At 34.0% G+C, this 21,327-nt stretch overlaps 1 protein-coding gene, 1 long non-coding RNA gene and 1 pseudogene across 9 annotated transcripts; 2 read left to right on the top strand and 1 right to left on the bottom strand.

Moving 5' to 3' along the window:
• Positions 1–350: 350 nt before the first annotated feature.
• On the top strand, positions 351–3,226 carry LOC103853583 (annotated as a pseudogene).
• A 1,655-nt stretch (positions 3,227–4,881) lies between these two features.
• On the bottom strand, positions 4,882–6,115 carry LOC117132086. Its single transcript, XR_004455578.1, has 2 exons — positions 5,550–6,115; positions 4,882–5,469 (listed from the first exon to the last, which is right to left on the bottom strand). It is a non-coding gene; the product is annotated as an uncharacterized LOC117132086 (long non-coding RNA).
• Positions 6,116–6,864: 749 nt separating this feature from the next.
• On the top strand, positions 6,865–13,091 carry LOC103853506 (dehydrodolichyl diphosphate synthase 5). 8 transcript variants are annotated; one of them, XM_033285626.1, is made up of 7 exons: positions 6,865–7,714; positions 7,846–7,911; positions 8,179–8,373; positions 8,471–10,090; positions 12,026–12,248; positions 12,354–12,421; positions 12,484–13,091. In XM_033285626.1, the coding sequence occupies exons 4-7, from the start codon at positions 9,936–9,938 to the stop codon at positions 12,926–12,928; spliced, it is 891 nt and encodes a 296-aa protein (XP_033141517.1). In that variant the 5' UTR covers positions 6,865–7,714; positions 7,846–7,911; positions 8,179–8,373; positions 8,471–9,935; the 3' UTR covers positions 12,929–13,091. The 8 variants fall into 8 exon arrangements, with proteins under 8 accessions (XP_033141517.1, XP_033141516.1, XP_033141515.1 ...); XM_033285625.1 differs by having other exon boundaries at positions 8,128–8,373; XM_033285624.1 differs by having other exon boundaries at positions 7,807–7,911.
• Positions 13,092–21,327: the final 8,236 nt, after the last annotated feature.

Genomic DNA, 21,327 nt, shown 5'->3' with positions numbered 1-21,327 from the left:
TAGGGCATATCATACTCGCGCATAGGCCTGGCTAGAACCCGTCGATCGATGTCCTCAACTGACTATCGATCGACGTTGGCAAAGGTGTATCGGTCGACGTCTTAATAGACCATCGATCGACACTCTCTCGTTGTCGACATACTAACCGTTGAGACACGAGATCTAGTCTGTTAACCAGTGAAACATGCGACAGCTGATCACTGAGTTAAGCGATTGAGCTCTAATATATCATGCATGCAACAGTTAGGCATTTATAGGTATTATAATCTCCAACACCTGAATAGTGGCCCTGCATCTAATATCATTTCCAACCAAGTTACATTTATTATTTACTCGCTTGTTACTATGCTATTTCATTTAAACATTTGCAACCTTTAGAATTAATAAACACTAGATTTAATTGTTCCCTAGCTCCTTGTGGATTTGATCCCTAAGTACTACATCTGAACCTCTTTTGATGAGAGTAACACTCCTTAGGGTAATTTGAGTGGTATCAGTTTGAAATTAGGTTGAAAGATCAATGGCGTATAACTAGCACATGCCAAGAACTCCTCCACCAGACTTACCATCTATGCTTCTTGACGGGAGAATTGTTTACATTGGAATGTCTGTAAGTGATTCTTTTGACTGCGTAGACTTAAACTGGTGTTGTGGTGCTGATTGAAAATTTTTTGTGTTTTATTCAGCTGGTGCTGGTGGTTACTGAGATGGTTGTGGCAGAGCTAATGTATCTTCAGTGGCTGGATCCCAAGGAGCCTGTATACATTTACATCAACTCCACTGGGACTACTCGTGACGATGGCGAGACTGTTAGTTTTTGAACTCTTTGTGAATGATTTAAGATCTTTTTTCTCAGTATTTGTACTATTGGTGAATGAGGTTGACTGAGCAGGTTGGAATGGAATCATAAGGTTTTGCGATCTATGACTCTTTGATGCAACTTAAAAATGAGGTAACTTTAATCTTTAAACTGCTTGTGAAATGCAAGCATATAAGTAAACAAACTTGAACAGTTTATTTTGTCTCCGAAGTGTTTTTGTGTGAGCTGGTTGATGGTTCTTACTTGTGCAGGTGCATACAGTGTGTATGGGAGCAGCCAGGTCAAGTATGTCTGTTACTTTCAGCGGTCACATAGGGTAAACGGTTCATGATGCCACATTCTAAAGGTATATGCGAGTGCATTCTGGATGACTGGATTGCTCACTCTTGATAATAAGAGATTCTCAAATGTTTGGAACGATATGTTGCAGCAATGATCTAGCAGCCTCGTGTGCCTTCTTCTGGGTTGATGCCTGCCAGTGATGTCCTGATTCGTGCCGAAGAGGTTTGTTACTCCCTTTGTGCACATTGTATTCTGGAAATCTAATTTCAACTGAGATATGTTCGTGATGTGCTTATAAGTTCATCCCTATGCTTATCACTTGAGCATTTGGCTAGGAATTTCAAACTTGACGTGAAGAAAAATTTAGTTTCAGTACATATCTCATGTTCATGGTCGCAATTGCAGTTTATAACAAACAGGGGTATACTTGTGGGATTACTATCAAAGCACATTGGGAACTTTTATAAGCTCTTATAAAATTTATTAATGGTTCATAAATGGTTTTATAAACCTTTAGAAATAGTTATATAAATATTTATATGGTTTTATAAACCTTTATAATTTTTTATAAACCCTATATAAACTCTTCAAAACCCATTAAAACCTTTTATAAACCCTTACAAATCTTATATAAACTTTTTATAAACTTATTTAAACCCTTATAAATTCTATATAAAATCTTTATAAACACCTGTAAGTGATTTTGTAAACCCTTTTATAAATTCTTATAAATCATTATAAACATTTTAAACATTTTGTGATGACTTGAAAACAAAACTTATGGGAGCTACAAAGCAGTTTCAAGATGTTCTTACTGTGAGATCAGGTTATTTGAATTGCTTGTCAATGGTCTTCCAGGTTACAAAGCAGTTTCAAGATGTTCTTTACTTTGGCTTCTGTTTCACCTACTGCTGCTACCGCTACTCCACCTCCTTATGCTAACTCTTCTTCTTCTTCGCCAGCTACTTCCCTTCCACACAGTGCTTCTTCTGACTTTAGCGTTGATAACTTTGTTGTGGATAACAAAAACGCTCCCAGGTTTGTCCTCAGATGATATACCCTATCAATCCTAAAATAGATTAATTCATGCATTGCTAAACTTCTGAATGAATTGCTATTTTCAGGTATGACGCGATGATATTTGAAGCTATCTCTGAGTTAGCGGATCCAAATGGATCTGATGTCGGTTTCATCTTCAGCTTCATCGAGGTTAGAGACAAGTTTCTCTTTGCGCTTCTTTTTTGCATTGATCAGAAGTCAGAACCTCATAAACTGATAAACAGTTTGGTAGAGACTTAATCATCTACATATAAGGGAGAGCTAGTTATGTTATTTTCACATTGTTATAGTTCTCTTGATTCTACTTTTAAGTTGGTTGCCACAACCTTTCCTAACAGAGCTTGTGGTTTATTTGTGGAAAGAGCAGCCAAGGCATGAAGTGCCGCCAACTTTTAGAAGAGTCCTTAGCTCAAGACTGAGGAGGCTTGCAGCTCAGGGAAAACTTCCAAAGGTTAGCAACTCAAAACCTGTAAGTCTTTGAAGCACGCCTCCTCTCTTTCTTCTCTGTCACATGTTTCTTTTAAGACTTCTTGTTTCTTTCATGCCTTGTCTACATCTTCTAAAATATATCTTGTTTAACAGTTACTGAACTTCTACAAGCTACCAGATGGATCAGAAACAACAACTAGAACAACACCTGCCCCAACCCCAAAACCAAAGGAGACAAACATAAAACCCCAGCAATCATACATTAATCAATCCCCTTCGGTTTCACAAGAGATGATCGACGAAGCAGCATAACCGGCACATGTAAAGTTGTAGAGGCGGAGAATAAAATAAACGTTGCCAAAGCAGCAGTGGAAGAGTTGGAGAAAACGACTAAGCTTGCAGATGAAACCGAACTTTTGGTTATGCACTGGAACATGTGGCCTTGGAATATTTAGTAGTTATTGTATTCATATGCTTTTTTATGAAATAGTTTTTTGGTGCGTAATCTAATATATTTTTAGGTTATGAACCAATCATTTTGATTATCAGAGATATAATAACGAGTATCCATTTACTTGAAAGTAGAACTAGAATTTTTTGTTTTCAAGTACAGAATAGCTGGGAATTGCACATATGTGAGGGATTTGGGTAATTTAAATTCAAAAGAAACCATAAAATGATTTATAAGGTTTATAAATTATTTCTCAGGATTCATAAATCAATTTGAAAGGGTTTTATTTTTTTAAAAGGATTTATAAATTAGCTATAAATATTTATAAATACTTATAAATTATTTATAAAGGCTTATAATTATTTATAAAGGCTTATAAATTATTTATAAGAGTTTTAAATCATTTAAAATATTTTGATACTCAGCTATAAATGTTTATACATCATTTTGTAATGATTTATAAATCAATTATAAATATTTAAAATGAGTCTTATAAATAATTTATAAGCCTTTAAAAAAATTCATAATGATCTAGTAAGTCTTATAAATCATTTACAAGTGCTCATTGATAATTTTATAAGAGTTTAAAAATAATATTATAAGAGTTGATAATATTTTATAATTAATTTATAAGAGTTTATAAATTAGTTATGCGAGTTTAAAAATTATTTTATAAGGGTTTATAAATATTTATAAATCATTTATAAGAGCTTAGAATTCAGTTATAATAATTTATAATAATTTTATAAAAGTTTATAAATTAGTTATAAATATTTAGAAAGGCTTATAAATCATAAATGAGTATAAAGGTTTATGAATGTTTATTAGGGTTTGTGAACCGGTTTATAAGGCTTATGAACTAATTTATAAAAGTTATATGTACTTATTTATAAGCGTTTATGAATTGATTTATATTGGTTTTAATCGATTTGTAAGTGTCCATAAACTGATTTATGAATTTTATAAATGTTTGTCGTGTGCTCAGATTGGCTTGCACTAATGCCAAAGAAACTAGAAAGTGCTTATGTGTTATCTTTTTAGAACAAAATAATGATAACGAAGTTATAGTTAATTTATATTATGGTCGTATAGAGGATTGTGTTTAAATGCATGGAAACATGCATTGAGATTTTCACAGAATTTTTCTCACATGGGATGATACAAAAGTATATGTTTTTCAAAGCTTTTTTGTGTGCATAGTCTTTCTGAGCGGTTTTAGAAACACCAACTTATAAGCCATTATAAATCAGTTTATAAATATATTTTTATAAATGATTTATAAACCCTTATAAATAAGTTAAAAATTATCTATAAATGATTTATAAATCTTCATAAATGATTCATAAACATTTATAAATTGTTTATAATCTTTATATAGCCTTATAGAAAACTAAGTTCAAGTTTGTTATACATATCCTTATAGACTGATCTTATAAAGTCTTATAAATGAATTATACTTTAAAAGATATTTAGAAAGCCTTATAAATTGTTTTGATAACCAATTATAAATAGATTTATGAACCTAATAAATGGTTTTATAAATCCTTATATATGATCTATAAATTGTTTTATAAAATTTTATAAATGTCTTAAGAAAAGATTTATAAACCGTTATATATAATCTATAAATTGTCTTATAAAAACTAATAAATTTATTTATAAACTCTTGTGTTACAGCGCCATGGTTTCTTTCCATCTTCATCAATATGCTTCCATGGGAAAGTGGTCAGGTTCCAAACTTGATCTTGCCAGATTTTTTATTGATCAGTTCTTTATTTTTTTCTAACGTTTCTTTTTGCTATAACAGTTCTCAGAGTGTGGGATGTGCTTCTGTTTGAAGGAAACCGTGTAATGCTTTTTCAGAACAGCACTTGGAGTTTTATGGTACTCGGTTAAACCTCAGTCAGTGTCCATATTGATATATAATGTGATTAAGTCTTATGGACTTACTAAACAAACCCAGTAAACACAGGTCCTACACTAATTACAACCAAGGACGCTGGAGATGCGATTACTTTGCTTCAATCAATGACTGGCTCAACGTTTGATAGCAGCCAGCTAGTTTTCACGGCTTGCATGGGTTACCAAGATTTAAACGAAAGTAGATTGCAGGAACTAAGAAGCAAGCACAGGCCAGCTGTGATGGCTGCATTTGAGGAAAGACTAAAGGGGCTTCAAGCTTGGAGGGACTCGAAAGACCTCGCAACCAAATTATATAACTCTAAGCAAGACCCAAAATCAGTTCTTCAGATGACTTTCATCATCCAACCACCGTGGTGTATGCCATCACGAGGGTCTTTCTGAGTCTTCACACCAATCATCATAACCTATAAAATCGAGAAAAACACGAAGTTCCCTAAGCTGACACGCAAGACAACATCAGTCTCAAACCATTCCCGATCAGGTGTATTGTGAAAATGGTTAATCCCTACACAATAATGTCAATCATTAACTCCATAAACTAAAAGGTTACAGTGACATAATACAAGTAAAAGAGAAAAAACTTACAAGGAAGCTTCTCCATGAGAGGAGCAGCAACCTCACGGAGAATCCATGATACGATTAAGGAAAGTGCGAAGAGACCACAGTAAGCAATCCTTGCAGAACGTCTGCTGATACTAGAAATTCGCCGGTTCTCGAGTCTGAAGCCAACAGCACCTCAATTTGCCGGTTCTCGAACCCAATGAGAGCAAACGAGGATCGATTTGAACCTTTAACCACACAAATATACTCTCTCAAACTAGATCTGCAGCCCAAGCCATCGAGAACGTTGCGAAAACAGAGTGAAGATCCGCAAGACAAAGTGATTCTCGTAAACAGAGTGAAGATCCACAAGAAAAAAGATCGCGAGAGAGAGATGGTGGATCTCCGGTGAATCGGAGGCAGAGAGGAAGAAAAAAGATCGCGAGAGAGAGGAAGAAAAGAGGATCGCCAGAGAGAGATAAGGTTAGGGCTAGTATGGTCTTTTGGTCATTAATGAAAAGTGTATTTATGAAAATGACCTCTTTCTAAGTGTATATTTGAAAAGTGGTACTCAATAAAGTGTAAAAGTAAAATTTTCCCTTTAATTTATCATTCACATTAGACATTTAAATATTTATAAATTTAATGTCTTGTTTTTTTTAGATGTCATACCTCTTATATTGTTAGAGAAAATTTTAAATAATCTAAACTATTTTTTGATATTTTGTATGTCAAATAAAAATATAAATATAAAAACTAAAGTTAAGTATTTCTAAATGTTTTTAAATATAAAATATATAAATATCCAAACTATTATTTTATGTTTTAAAACAAATTATAAAATATTAAACTTTAGTTTCTATATTTTTATTTACATAGCTGATATATTATTATATAATAAAACTAAATCATTTATTAATCTGTAGTTCATCCACGGTCGATCTAGTGACCCAGCAACCCAGTAAATCATCTGGTTCAGTGTCCGGATCGGATTTAAAAATATTGCTTGTAACAGTGATTGCGTTTGCGGTTGCATTTACAATTGCAATTACGCTGGAATGTTGTGTTGATGTACAATATTTGTTTACCCCGCCGCTCCATTTTCCAGTAACTCCATTCGTCATTTTTTTCTGCTTGTACTTTTCTCAGGTACTTTGTGCTTTCTTTTAAGTTTATGAAAAACAAACTTTCGTACATTCTTTTACACACTCTAATACACTATGCCTATTCTTTTACTTACTAGGCTTCTCTAGTTTAAGATAACTTATGGTTGGATTTAAATAATTTAATTTTTTGTTTGGATGGTTCCACTTCAAATAAAATTGGCTTAGCTAGGATTGCTCGTCTATTTTATCGTGTATATTTTATAGTGCTTTGATTTTTGTTGGTTGTTTTACTTCGGTCTAGTTCCCCCAGATCATCTCAAGCTTTGAGTAATAGAATAGACTTTTGATGTTAAAAAAAATAAATATGGTTTTAGAAGATTTCATTTCAAATAAACTTTTATATTTGGCTTTAAACCATTATTTGAGAAGCATTGAAACATTTTAGCTATGATACTTGTCATCACTATAATGTTTCTCAAACCCGTTAGAGAAATACGTTGGTTTATCTGAACATGTACATTACAATTCTCATTAAACTAATCATAAAATTAATTAATAATGTACAATTAATGTTTTCATTCTTTCCTTAAATAAAGGTACAAAATTACCTAATAGCTTCTTATATAATAATGAAGTGTTATACCTCCTGTGAGAGTGCCACATCATTAAGTCGTTAACCCACAGCGCAACACGTGTTCCTTTTTTCTTAATTGGACCAGAACGAGTTGCTTGGGCTTATCGTGTTGGGGTGGATTAAGATTTGGCTGAGAAAAGTAACAAAAAACCAATCCCGAATGTCGACTGCTGGAGCTTTCCCCTCCAACAATGGTTGTTTCAGATTACTAGGGTTCTTGTCGTCGTCTTCTTCTTTATATCTCCTTCTTCAACACTTGCTTCTTATAGATTCATAGGTTCATAGCATCATCTTCTTCTTTATGTAATTAGGGCAATACACGGTGTAGATTCTGGAGGCAACCATTACGCGAAGCACTGAAGGAACGCCATTGACGACCTTCTTAACTCTTTATCCCCACTCCATCAACGATAACGCATTCAATGCATCTTGACTCTCACCAAATCGGTATATCTCCAGCTATAAAAAAGGTAAACTTTCATCCCGTAGAACTCATCCTCACAACTCCAAAACCACCAGAACCTTATTTTCAATAGAATGGCAAACTCATCTATCCTACCAGCTGATTTAATGTCTGGCCGTTGTACTTCCACTGCCGAAGTGCGACTGCTCCGACTTTGGGAAGCTAGAAATTTGAAACGCTGTGGTGGTGCTCCTTGACGCTAAGGTTTGTCCAGTCTCTTTTCATCTCGACTCATGCTTCTGCTTTGATTTTCATTTCATACGGAGTGCGATTTATGTTATTTTTAATTCTTCATCTAGCTTTCAGTTACCATACACCTTCGCATATTTTGTGTTTTCAATTGGCTGTGTGGATCTTAGGATTTTTTTTATAGGGGATGATGAGCATTTTATATAGATCTCTCTCGGTATGTTTTGGCAGTGATCATCACTTATTGAGTGACGGTTTGGGTTCTTCTTTTCAAAATCGCAGAATGCATTGGTTGAGTTTGTGTGGACGGTGAACGCGAAGGAAAAAATTTGTAGGAGGAACGTTGAATCATCTTACCATGGAGATCACATGGGCTTGTTGTGAGGTCAAGATTGAACTGCAAGGACTTGTAGGAGTTCAAGTTTGCCGGTGATGGTGCCCCTACAATTACTCCCTCATATCTTGGCAGTAAATAAGGTATCACTGCAACCATTTCATATATGTATTCAGGGCATGGATTAATCTTAAGAAACAATTTGATCATGAAAATTTGATTTTTTGGACATATGAGCAGGAATTTAGATGGAGGAAAGTTCCATGAGTTGATTTAATACACTACTTTACTGATCATACTGTCAGGAGCACACAGATCTAACTCAATGTTACTTTATGAACTTCAATAGGTTGTGCATGCCAACACTGAGGTATGGCTTCAGTCACTTTACTCAAATGTTGTGGGCTTTAGTTTTTTTCTCACGACTTATGTTATGCTTGTTTAGGTTTCATCGTCAGGGAAATCTATCAACGCTTTGAATTGAGAAACTAAATAGTTTCTCTGCAGCGAACCTAATGTCATTAGCATTGGTAGTTTCTACATGATTTGCTAGGGCAGTTTCTAACAATAAAAAATTATGAAAGAAGTGAAATAAGAGAGAGTCTCTTCGTAAAGAAATTCTGACACCATCATGAAGTACTCTATTGACACATGTCAATTCTTTAATGATTGATTTTAGCTAAAACATAATTATGTAATCAATTTCATTTTTTATAATTTATGAGAGATTTGTGGAGTCTCTCACCACTAATGATGCCTTAAACAAAAAAAATTAGATACCCTTTTATACATTTTGATTTGTTAGTGGCTTACATTAACTTTTGGGATTTACATTTAACCTTTTACTAAATTATAGAAATCTATCAATATTAAATTAGTTAACAACCTTTGGAAAGATACTCTCCAATAATCATGCTATTAGACTATCTCAAATCTATCTTATTATAGAGATGGATTGGAGATGCTTGTAGATTGAGTATAACAGGCTTACTTTTGTTTAAAGTTGTTTTGGCTGTTTTTTCGTAGGTCTTTTAAAAAATTCTAGCTGTCTTGTACATTACACAAAAGAAACAAAAAAATTAATATGAAAACCTTTATAGAAAAAAGAATAAGCTATTATTTCTATAAACTAAGTAACTGCATGTAATCGTCACGAGCGTACTAAATGCTAACGTGCGTTCTTATTAGGCTCTAGTGCTTGCTTGTTTGATTATTACTTTTTATGAAGCGAACAAAAAAACTATGCATGCAAACAAATTGGAAGAGCATTACTACATATATATTAAATTAGCTTCGACATTACTAATATCAAATTTATAATACCACAGTTTGTCTTTTGGGATACCATAATTTTTAATAGTTTAGGAGTTTTCATCATTGATGTAATTAACTAATACAAAGGTTAGAGCAATCTAAAAGGTCAAAAATGTGGCCCTCGTTTAATAAGAAAATTTTGTGATGAAATCATTTAGTGATATTCAAGTGTCGTAAACAATAACCTTAATTCAGATGATCTGTCTTCCCGTAAAAGAAAGAAAAAAATGATCTGTCTCTCCGTGGCATGAAGGAAAGACAGAGAGCAAGAGAGAGAGAAAGAGAGTTGCGTTGATCATGTGCGTCATTGAACCCAGAGCCCTTGAAGTATGTATAAATAGAGAAGTAACTGATCCGTAAATACAAACCATTAGTAACAAATAAAAAAACAATGTTGTCTCTACTCTCTATTGTCTTGACTTTTCTTTCTCTTATTGTCATGCCTTGTCTCTTCGTCTCTTGGCGTCTACGTGTTCCCCTCTCCATTACAAATATCCGCAGATTCATCAAAACCACAGCTTCTCAATGCAATGATAAAGAAGAGAGGTAGGGTGCTTCTGCTAATCTTAGTTCATTGTACATGATAATATATATTAATAAAAATTAATAATATTCTTAATATTTTGCTAAAATAAATGGTATCTCTCAGTCAAATCTGATAAGTATTAACTAATCTCAGAAACTACAACCTAGCTAGCCAAAAATGTCCGTCCTCAACCAACCTACAAAAACTATTAGACTATATAGATAAAGTCATTTGGTGTATCTTGGGATGTTAACATGGATTCAACTTTTAAAAAAAAGGTTAACCTAATCATATAGCAAAAAATTTAATCCCAAAACACTTAGTTTTTAGTTACAAAAAAAAAACACTTAGGTGATGATTGTTTCAGTAGTTTTTAGTTTTAGTTTTTGGTTTTTAGATTTTAGTTTTTGGTTTTTAGATTTTGGTTTTTGGTTTTTAGTTTTTGGTTTTTACTTTTTAGTTTTTAGATTTTGATTTTGGTTTTTGGTTTTGCAGTATGTTTTTATTTTTCAAAAATTAATTAATGCGTTACTTTGAAATAATACAGCAAAATAGAAATAAATATTTATATTTACAATTAAAATTATCAAAATATTGTGATAATTATTTTAAAATAAAATACAATAACATATTTTAATTATTATAGTTTTATAAAAAATTATATTATAATAAAATATTTATCATAAAATTTATATAAATTGCAAAAAATTAAAAATATTTAAAAGTTTGAAACTATTTAGAAATTTTTCTTATATAAATTATTTTTAATTTTATAAACTTAAATAGCAATAGTTTTTCTTAAATATTATAAATTATATAAAAATAAAAATACTTAAAATTTTGAAACTAATATAAAATTTCTCATATAAATTATTTATATTTTCTTAAAATTGAATGGCTATTTTAATTTTTCATGACTAATAAAATATATTGTATTACTAAAACATATTATGTTTTTATAACTTTAGTTATTTTTAATGTGACTAGTAATTATTAAAATTATTCTATTATTTTATATAGAGAAATTAATAACTAAGCTTTAAAATTAATTAATATTATTTATAAACTATATAAATTTATTTTACAGATATTAAGCACAAATAAATATCACATTATTGTTTAAATTATAGCTAATGTACCAAAAATTGTATGATTATTTATCTTTATGAAAATATTATTTATTAATTATTAATTAATTAAATGTTGTAGTTTCTACCCAAAAAAATCAAAATTCGTTTTTCCTTTTAAAAGCTCACAAAAGTTGGTTTTTGGTTTTTCTTCACAAATTGGTTAAACTTTTCAAAAACTAGTTTCCCTACATTTTAGGGAATCTATTTATTAGAAATCTTGATTGGCAAATCAAATGGTTTCTACAAAAACAAAAAACTAAAATTTGATTGGATGAAAAATGGTTTTTGCAAAAACAAAAACCAAAAACTAAACCAAAAACCATAGACAATGGGCCGGACATAATTCATCTTTAAGAGGATTAAGTTTTTGCCCATGATTTTTCTTCATACAAATTATTCAAAATAAAACTGAAGTTCAAAAATAAACTAAAACAAAGATTTCAAAAATATGTTTTTCTCCCAAAATAGCAAATCGATTTTCCGTTTAAAACAATAAATTTATGTTTCTCGCCAAAATCCGGTCCATATTGGATAAACCGTTTATTCAATGTATTCTAGTGCACAAGTTCATATTGCTAAATGAAAAAAATTGACATTTTATACTTTTAAGTTTATAATTTTATAGATAACCGGGACTCATGGACTGATAATTAACTGATAGAAAATACCTCTTCGAAATATTATAATTTTGTTTTGTATAGTAAACTCATATATATATATATATATATATAATATTTTTTTTGAGCAAAATATATATGTGTTGGATGTCAAGGAAAACGGTTTTTGCTCAATGTGTTGCTTTCTTTTGTTATTACTAATCTGTAGCGGTACAACCGGAGAGAAGGAGAAAGGAGGGAGAATGCCAAAGCATGTGGCGATCATATTGGACGGAAACAGACGTTGGGCAGAGAAACGAGGACTCGGGCCATCGCAAGGTCAAGAAGCCGGAGCGAGAACTGTTATGGAGAATGTTAAGGACTATTTCTCTATGGGGATTAACACTGTTTCACTCTTTGCTTTCTCCACAGAAAATTGGGGAAGACCCGGGGTAATTATAAAAATATGAGAGACGGATCATTTTGTCATATCATTTCAAGATTTTTCGTATATTTTCCATCTGTCTAATCCTTTTAGTAATCAACTCTTTGATCAGGATGAAGTTAAGTACATAATGGACATGTTTGAGAAAATCGTCAAGTCTGAGATGCCTAACTTGCGCAGGTACTGAACATGTTTTTATCCTTTTTAAGTTTTATAAGTTAATTTTTCCATTCTTCTTTTAGATATGGCGTCAAAGTCTCGGTCATCGGAAAACGGACGAATATTCCGGAGTCACTTCTACATTTGATAGGAGAAGCAGAAGAAGCTACAAAGAACAACAAAGAGAAGCAACTCATTATGGCGTTAGACTATAGTGGAAAGTTCGATATTTTACAAGCATGCAAAAGTCTTGCTGAAAAGGCAAAAAACGGGCTGATCAATATAGAGGACATCGACGAAAATTTGATGGACAAAGAGTTGATGACAAGCTGTAGTGAGTTCCCAAATCCTGACCTATTGATTAGAACAAGCGGAGAACAAAGGATTAGTAACTTCTACCTATGGCAATCAGCTTATACAGAGCTTTACTTTCCTAGTGTTCTATGGCCTGACTTCGGAGGAGCTGAGTATCTCGAGGCCTTAGATTGGTATCAGAAGAGACAGAGGCGATTCGGTCTAAGGGTTTAAACTTTCAGTTTTTTTTATGTATTATTCATAAATGGTTTAACTACTCAAAACTGTATGCGTTTGTTTTCACGTTTACTAGTTCAAGATGCTACTTCAGTTGTTATTGTTTCTAATAAACATCATTGTAAGTTTATAATTTTAAAATCTTATTGTGTGAATAATATCGTATTAACCCACGTAGGTAAATGCATCAATTTTATGTTTGTTTACTCAAAAACATCCATCATGCAGGTTTGCATACATGGACAAGCACTAACACAAACAAAGTACTAGGTAGATCACTACATTGTGCTTTGAACCGTCGATATATAAACATAATATTATCTTTAATTATTGGGAAGTTAACTTAATCATCCTACAAATTAGGTGAAATGACCAAAACCATGTAAAACTTTTTTTATTACTACCAATTTCTAAATCTCCATTGTGCCATTTTATTATGTCATGACAAAAAACGTAATTACAAAAATGCTATTACTTTTTAAAGCCACGTCGGAAAAATCGGGTGCCACGTACAAAATCGCTAACGTATATTAATGAACTCAGGCGTAAAACACAACGACGGTATTAACGACTGAGTTACGGTTACATTGCAGCTGATTTATAAAACTCGGCTGACTTATGAGATATGGACTGACTTCCATGCATAAATCAGCCACACATGATGGTTGATTTACAGAAATGAGGCTGATTTATGAGATAACGGCTGACTTACGAACATTTGTTACGGCTGAATTATACATCGGCTGGCTGATTTCTCGAAAACTTGGCTGAGTTTTAGATAAGACATGGATGAGTTGTGTTTCTCCGACTGATTTAGTGACATTGGATGGCTGAGTTATTTAATGTACGGCTGACTTATTGGAGGTAGTTATGGCTGGTTTTCGTATTTTCAGCTGTAATGAGCTGGATTAACTGTAAACTCAGCTTAATTACGGCTGACATATTAGTGAAAGATTAATTACTAGAATAACATTTATTTGACAGCTGAGTTATTTGACGACACAGCTGACTTAATGTTTTACAGCCTTGTCACCGCTGATTTATTAACGAAATATTAGTTACTCATATAGTATTCACGTTGCAACTGACATAAATTTGTAGTTATGGATGATTTATTAAGGCTGAGTTTTAAGTTCGTTTTGTGGCTGCCTTGCCGATTTTCCATGGCATCAGCTTCTATTTTCCATGTCATCATCATTTATTTTCCAAGTCATTATTAATGTTACGACAGTCAAATTAGGGTTTATGTTAAAGACGCCATGTCTTGTTCTTCTTCTTCTTCATCTATCTTCTTCAACCCTTGTTCTTTTGTCTCATATTTATCGGAGATCATATGGATCCGGTTATTGTTTCCAGTAATTGGATCAAGACAAACAGATATGTATTCAACGCCGACGGTAGAGGGGGTAGAGTTATGCATATAGATGAGGAAGCAACACAGGTGGAACTTGCGGAGTTGGTACTCGATGATTACGGATTGAAGGATTCAACCCATCATATTCGGTTGACCTACATGTTCTCGAATAAAGCTTTGAAAACAATGGCACACGATACCCCACCAGTTTATGTCTCCATTACTCGACAACTGAATGGTGTTTTTAAGCCTAAGGAAAATCGAACAGCTACATCTATGTGTGGAGATTACTGAGAAAAAGAATAGCGCAATTAGTGGGAATGACAGTGCGAGAGATAAGAAGAAAAGGTTATTCAGTGTAGAATGCTCAGAAGTAGAATCTAGATACAAAGATTACGATGGGGGTATTGTAACGACCCGCTCCCGGAGTATTTCAATTTTGAAGAAAATAGAACCGGAGAGGTTTTATTCTACAAGTAGCATATTTTTCTAAGTGTAGAGACACTTGTATTCATGAAGACTGGAAGAATAAATGTACTGTTAACTAAGTGTCGGATCTTCAATGAGCCCATGGAAAATATCCAGAATGGGTTTAGCGATGGTAAACCGATCATGGAATGATCATAGCATACATACAGAGAAATCAAGACCGCAAGACCAATTAAACAATGTTTGGTTGTTGGATAATGCGGGTTCCAAGTAAGGAAAGTTTGACTACCATAATTGCGGGGTAAAACAAAAGGAAGGTCGGATCTGCGGGAGTCAGCTAAAGAAAGAATCAAAGATATCAAGTCAAGCCATTGATGGTGATCTTTGACCAAGCCAAATAAGGAGACTGGCATTAAGTGCCCGGTTTGGTGAGAAAGTTTGGGAAATCCTATATAAGGACCCCTTGAGCTCTCATTTTTTCACACAATTCAAAAAGCAAGATTAGAGAGAAGTTAGAGAGCAGAAACAAGTTGGTAAAGAGAGAAGTCCGAGAAGAGGGATTCAGCAAGGAGGAGCTAAGGAGTTCATCGCTTGAAAACGCTAGGTAGTTCAGAGTCTTCGAATCCTTGAGATTAAACTAAGGTGAGGGCGTGATTCATGGCAACTTAATAATTTGTATTTTGGTCTAGGATGAAGATTAGCGATTTATTTATATTCATCTGGTAGAAGTTACTCATCTGTCCATTTGCAAATAACCTGATTTCCAGGATTCTTTTGAGAAGTTCATATCCTCTTCTAAATCTCTGCTTGTGAACACTGTTCAACTTTGCCTTCAACTTTGCCTTAACATCATCCAACTACTCCATTCCTAGGGTGCCTATTTTTCTCCTCTAAAAATCAGTGTTCTTGGTACTATTGTTGGATGCCAAGTTCTCAATCAGTCTCACAACCTCTTCTAGATTTCTAGTGTTGAAGTTTCCTTCACTAGAAGTGTTCAGATCCATCTGATATGCCAACGCAATGACTCTAACGAAAGTGATGAGCAGCTGCACTTCGTTGAATCCATGGTGTGGACAGTCTCTCTGATAGGACTTGAATTTGATTTAGGAGCTTCTGAATGATTATGTAGGTTCATGTGTGTAGCATTATTGCTCTTTAAGTCCTCAACTCATGACTCATCAAAGAAATTGCGCAGGAACGCATTCTTGATTTTAGTTCAGGATGTAAGAGATCTTGGTGGTAACAGCTAAATCAAGCGCGAAGTGTCGGTCGACGGATTTGTAGGATCGGTCGACGTTTTTTGAGAAGTGTCGGTCGACGAACTGAAGTTGTTGTCGATCGATGCAGTTCTGTTTTCTTTCCGGATCGTGCGTTCCAGGAGTGCATGGTCTGAGAATAACAGTGATTTTTCCTTGTTGTTTTTGGTACTACTAGGCATGCACTTGAAAGAAATTAAGAAATTTTTTTATCAGTTTTCTTGAATAGCAGAAAAACCTAGACTAAATCTAACAAGATAAGATCTAATGGCGATCAAAGCTTCGCGGCAATGGCACCAGATTTGATATCACTCAAATTACCCTAAGGAGTGATTTACTCTCTCAAATAAAAGTTTCAGTTATATTACTTAGTGATAAAATCCACAAGGAGCTAGGGCATACAATAGATCTTAATCAGCAGTGATTAAGCTAGGTAAATTATGAAAACAGTAAATAGCAAGCAAAGCAAACAAGACAGTTGTTCAGTTGATTGGCTTTGAAGTTTGTAAACAGTTAAATGAAAGCGCTAGATCTAGGGTTTCTACTCATGCAATTAGGACTATAGAAGTATAAAATACTTAGGTTGTCAATCGTAGAACTCGACTTCTAGTGTAAAGATATCCAGTTTTCGCATGTGATTCTTATGTTTTGACTAAGTCCAATATCTCAGTTGTCTCTTGTTGATACGGATCGAACGTCGATCGATGTTATGGTAAAAACGTCGATCGATGTTCTCTTAGACAGGCTTTAGCGAGTTAATCGATAGGTTCACTAGTATTGTCTAAATCAACTTTCGTTTGTTTCTAGCAATACTAGCTCAAAGGAATTAGTTCTGGTGCAGAACATACCGTCGTAGTTGTCTACAATCCTAAGTTCAAGGTTATAGTTAACTACTCTAGAACACATGCATTAATCACAATTATTTGAAAGATATTTATCACCTTAGTAATTCTATATTTTGGGCTAATTCCTCATAACCTATTTGAACCCTAAATATAACAGATGAATTACTGAGACATAAAAATGAATTCATGAACATAGACAGAATAAAATGATTAAATAGAATAGAGTTAGATATATTGGAGTTCCAATACAAATCTCTGAATGAGTCTTTGATCTTCTCTCAGAATATACTAAAAACCCTAAGTATTGTTTGCTGTGAAAAGTAGAAAATATGAGAGCATATGTTACCTAGGAAAATGACAGAGCACATAAATATTATGTTAAAATTGGCCAGGGTATTTCTGTAAATGTGTTGTGACTTGGGACTTAAGTCGGCTGAAAACCTACTCGGAACTTGCGCGCTTCGCTGTCGATCGACGGCATATGATGTGCATCGACCGATGTTTATCTCTGATTGTCGACCTTTGGATTGGCATTGGTTCTATGGTCAGCTACGGGTTTCTTTTAAATTTATCTCCAAAATGCACCAAAATCACAATTTTCTTCTAAAACTGTAAATATACTAAAAAGACTCCAAAACATAATGAATAGTTTCTAAAAAACCTATATATCATGGCTAAAAATGGGTAAAATCTATGGTATATCAACTAACCAAAGGTGTTTATTGTAATATACTAGGGGTTAACCAACATTTGAATAATATTCAGAAAATGTATGATGTTCTAGTAATATCAAAACTTTTCTCAACTAATCGAGTAATTATCTCTTAAATATTGAGTTTAAATAACGATCTTCTTTTCTCTCTCTTCTCAAAAGCCATGTCTTCTCGCTAGGTAAATAAGACCATCTCCATTCGAGGTTCTTTAATTAGAACCCCACCACTAAAAATAAAGAAATAAAAAAAAAGAAAACAGGAGAGAGTGTGAAGAAAAGTTCGAAAACAAGTGTTTTTAGAACCACTTCTAAATTTTAAACCTTCCACTTGTCTTGTATTTAGCATTTTAGAATTAAAAAAAATAGAAAATTTAGTCATTTAATTAAAATATTTATTTTTTTATTTTTTTAGAATCCCACTTAGTTTCTAATGGTTGGAGGTGCTCTAAGTGGTTCCATTTTGGTTGCTCCCATCTTTGCCAAATGTGCTTTTAGTCTTGTTTATGAATTTGCAGGTGGTCTCTCTTTGCCGTGGTGTTGCTGCTCCAGTTCCATCTTTCCCCATCTCAAATGTTTGTGGTTAGTGGAATCGGTTGTGGTTTGTGTTCGCTCCTTGTGATATCTCAGCAGATCTGATCGAGATCTGATTTTTCGTCAAGCTTTTATCTGGGCGTTTTCCAGTCATTTACTTCCAATGTTTCCGTATTAGAAAAAAAGTTAAGGAAGTTGTCATAGTTATGTCTTTCTGGGTTTGAAACACAAGAATATTCAAATTGTTTGGTTTATTCACTATGGAAGTATCATGTCTTCTATCTTCGCGAAGATCGACGGGACGCACCATGGGCGAGGGTTTTGGATCAATTATTTAAGATCAATGGACTTTTAAATAATTGTATGAAGTGAAAACGAAATGGGCCTCATGGCAATAAGGAAAAGCATATTGGCTTTAATGAAGAGATGTGGTAAACATCCAACATCAGGGAGTAGCAAGAGGAATGAGCAATATATATAAGCTCATGTGCTATGAATGTGTAAACATTGGCCGGCTCGGGTCGGCGTGAGCGTGGTTCTTGGGTGTAGGATCTCCGACCCAATAAAATTCTTTTTGGACTAAATTGACTTTAACGTTTTGCCATTCATTTCGGAAACAGCATGCAATTTTATTTAAAACGACAAATAGTTTGTCTAGAAAATAAAAACGTCATGCATTTTATCCTCTCGAAAGTTTTAAACGAGATAAGAGAGTCTTGGGAAATAAGTTTTGCAACTCAACTTCTCTCGATCTCTGCGAGATTCTCGTCCATGTGCAGCAACTGTTGCAGGAAGTGGGTTTTCTCTGTCTCTTTAAATATTGCATCTCTTCTTCATCCATTTCTAACTTTTTTTCTGTATCAAAACCAACAGAAAAAATCTCTTAGTGTAAGTCATAAATACGAGAGTGTTTCGTAGAGTTTATAGTTCGATAGGGCGATCACGAGTGAGCCATGATTCGTCTGCCATGGTTGTATCCTGGGACTCTATATTCGTACAGTCCCGTCTCACTAACAGAGCAAATATTTTGAGTTAAGAAAATATATCATATCTCGACTCAATGTCTTTTGCGAATACAATTTCTTATCGTCCTCATATTTGTTTTTTATATTCATTTATTTCCTTAACTTCACTTTTATTATATCGTTTACATCAGTCCGGTTTACCGGCTTCTACAATAGTAACTCAAAATCGCTTTATGGTTAATGCTCTAATCGGGTTGAGAAACAATTAATAAAAACGGGTTTTGGAATCGTATTTGCGATTTACTTTCTAGCACTTCCGCGAAAAGTTTGTTCCTATATCATAATAGGGTTTGCGATTTGCTTTCTAGCACTTCCGCAAAATGTTTGTTCTTATCTCATAACTGTGTTTGCGATTTACTTTCTAGCACTTCCGCGATACGTTTCTTATTTATTTCATAACGATTTGCGGATTGCTTTGTAGCATTATCGTGAAACATTTTTTATATACGATTCTTGAAACAAAAGTATACGAATCATTTCCATAACCGCTTTCTTAAGCGACTTTATGAAACATTCTAAATCTATACAAAACAGTTTCTGCAAACGCTTTTCTAAGCGAGTTTGCAAAACGTTTTTTCAGAATAATATCTACTCCCTCCGTTCCTAAAAGATGTATGTTCTGGAAAAAAAAATTGTTTTAAAAAGATACATTTTTTACTTTTTCAATGTATGATTTTATGAAAAATTGTAAGTTTCAAAAAAATTAATGGTGTTTATTGAATTTTTATTGGTTTAAAGTTATGGAAAATTGTTATTCACAAAAAACAATGCATATTTAATGAGTTTTCTTAATATATGTGAAAAATCTAAAATATGCATCTTTTAAAAACAGAGGGAGTATATGATTTGGTTCAAACACCAAAAATGACCATCGATTTTAAAACCATTATTTTTCTTTAAAATAATATGTTATGTGTTGAATGGAGTACTGATTCGCCTTCATGTTTTTTTTCTCTACAGGAAAAATAATAACGAACGATAATAACACCCCACCACTCAACGTTGCAGCAACTGATGCAACAGTGACAAATGTTGGAAACATCACAGCGTCAACCGCTGCAGAAACAACAACAACTACCCTTCCAATGGGTAATGCTGCTGATGAAACCACGCGCCATAGCCTATTCGGTGATGGTCTTTGTCAGACGGATTCAGTTTCAGGAACCACAAGTGGTCCAGTGGTAGTTCAAACTACTTCGTCTGTACCTAGCGTGTTCACTCAAGGACTGATGCCAGACAAGTTTGAGGGCAAAGGCCTCAAAACGTGGCAGAAGAAGATGTTTTTCTTCCTCACAACACTGAAGCTGGAGAAATTCATTCAGGAGGACAAGCCTCTTGTCCCTTACGGGATTGATGATGTGCACATTCTCGCAAGTGTTGATATCTGGGTGCATTCCGACTTTGTCTGCAAAGGATACATCTTGGGTTGCCTCATTGATCCATTGTACCGAATCTACTGTGAGATTCCCACTGCGAAGGAGCTGTGGAGATCCGTGGATAAGAAGTATAGAGGTGAGAATTCTGGCTGCCACAAGTATGTGGATTCAAAATTCCACGGCTTCAAAATGGTGGACTCAAAACCCATCATGGACCAGGTGGAGGCGTTTCAGCTCATCTGCCATGAAATCGCTGCTGAAGGAATGTCCATCTGCGAGACATTCACAACTCTCAGCTTCATTGAAAAGCTTCCGCCAAACTATGCGGATTTCAAGAACTACTTGAAGCACAAGATGAAAAAGATGGGTTTCTAAGAGCTCATCATGAGGCTTCAGATGGAATGCAAAAACCGAACTGCTGACAAGGTCACTGCTAAGGAGCATAGTGTCTACATGGCTGAGCACAAAGGCAAAGGAAAGGCAGACACTCATTCTCCTGCCAAGCCTTCCAAAACTGTTGTAGCCCTCAAAGGCTTCTGGAAAAAACTTCAAGAACAAAGACATTGAAATCAATGATGCAAATGTGGAGAAATTCAAGGGGAAATGTCACTACTGCCACAAAGTGGGACACAAGACTGCTGAGTGTCGTAGTAAGATGAAAGATGAGAAGCATCAAACGAATCTTACTGAGGAGGATGTTGTTGCAATGGTGACTGAGGACAACATGGTTGACGGCAACAACCCCAAAGAATGGCGGTATGACACAGGAGCGACAACCCACATTTGCACTGATAGGGCGATGTTCAACACTTATCAGAAAAGCAAGACTCTGGAGAAACTGTTTATGGGAAACACTGCAGTCTCCAAG

Source organism: Brassica rapa, chromosome A02, assembly GCF_000309985.2.
Source record: "Brassica rapa cultivar Chiifu-401-42 chromosome A02, CAAS_Brap_v3.01, whole genome shotgun sequence".
NCBI lineage: Eukaryota > Viridiplantae > Streptophyta > Magnoliopsida > Brassicales > Brassicaceae > Brassica > Brassica rapa.
This window is presented reverse-complemented; position numbering and strand designations above follow the sequence as displayed.

Excerpts from the sequence above, each read along its gene's own strand:
- LOC103853506 (XM_033285626.1), top strand. The coding sequence starts at position 9,936 with ATGTTGTCTCTACTCTCTATTGTCTTGACTTTTCTTTCTCTTATTGTC. Across the intron at positions 12,249-12,353 it reads AAAATTGGGGAAGACCCGGG|GATGAAGTTAAGTACATAAT; the intron begins GTAATTATAAAA and ends CTCTTTGATCAG. Across the intron at positions 12,422-12,483 it reads GAGATGCCTAACTTGCGCAG|ATATGGCGTCAAAGTCTCGG; the intron begins GTACTGAACATG and ends TTCTTCTTTTAG.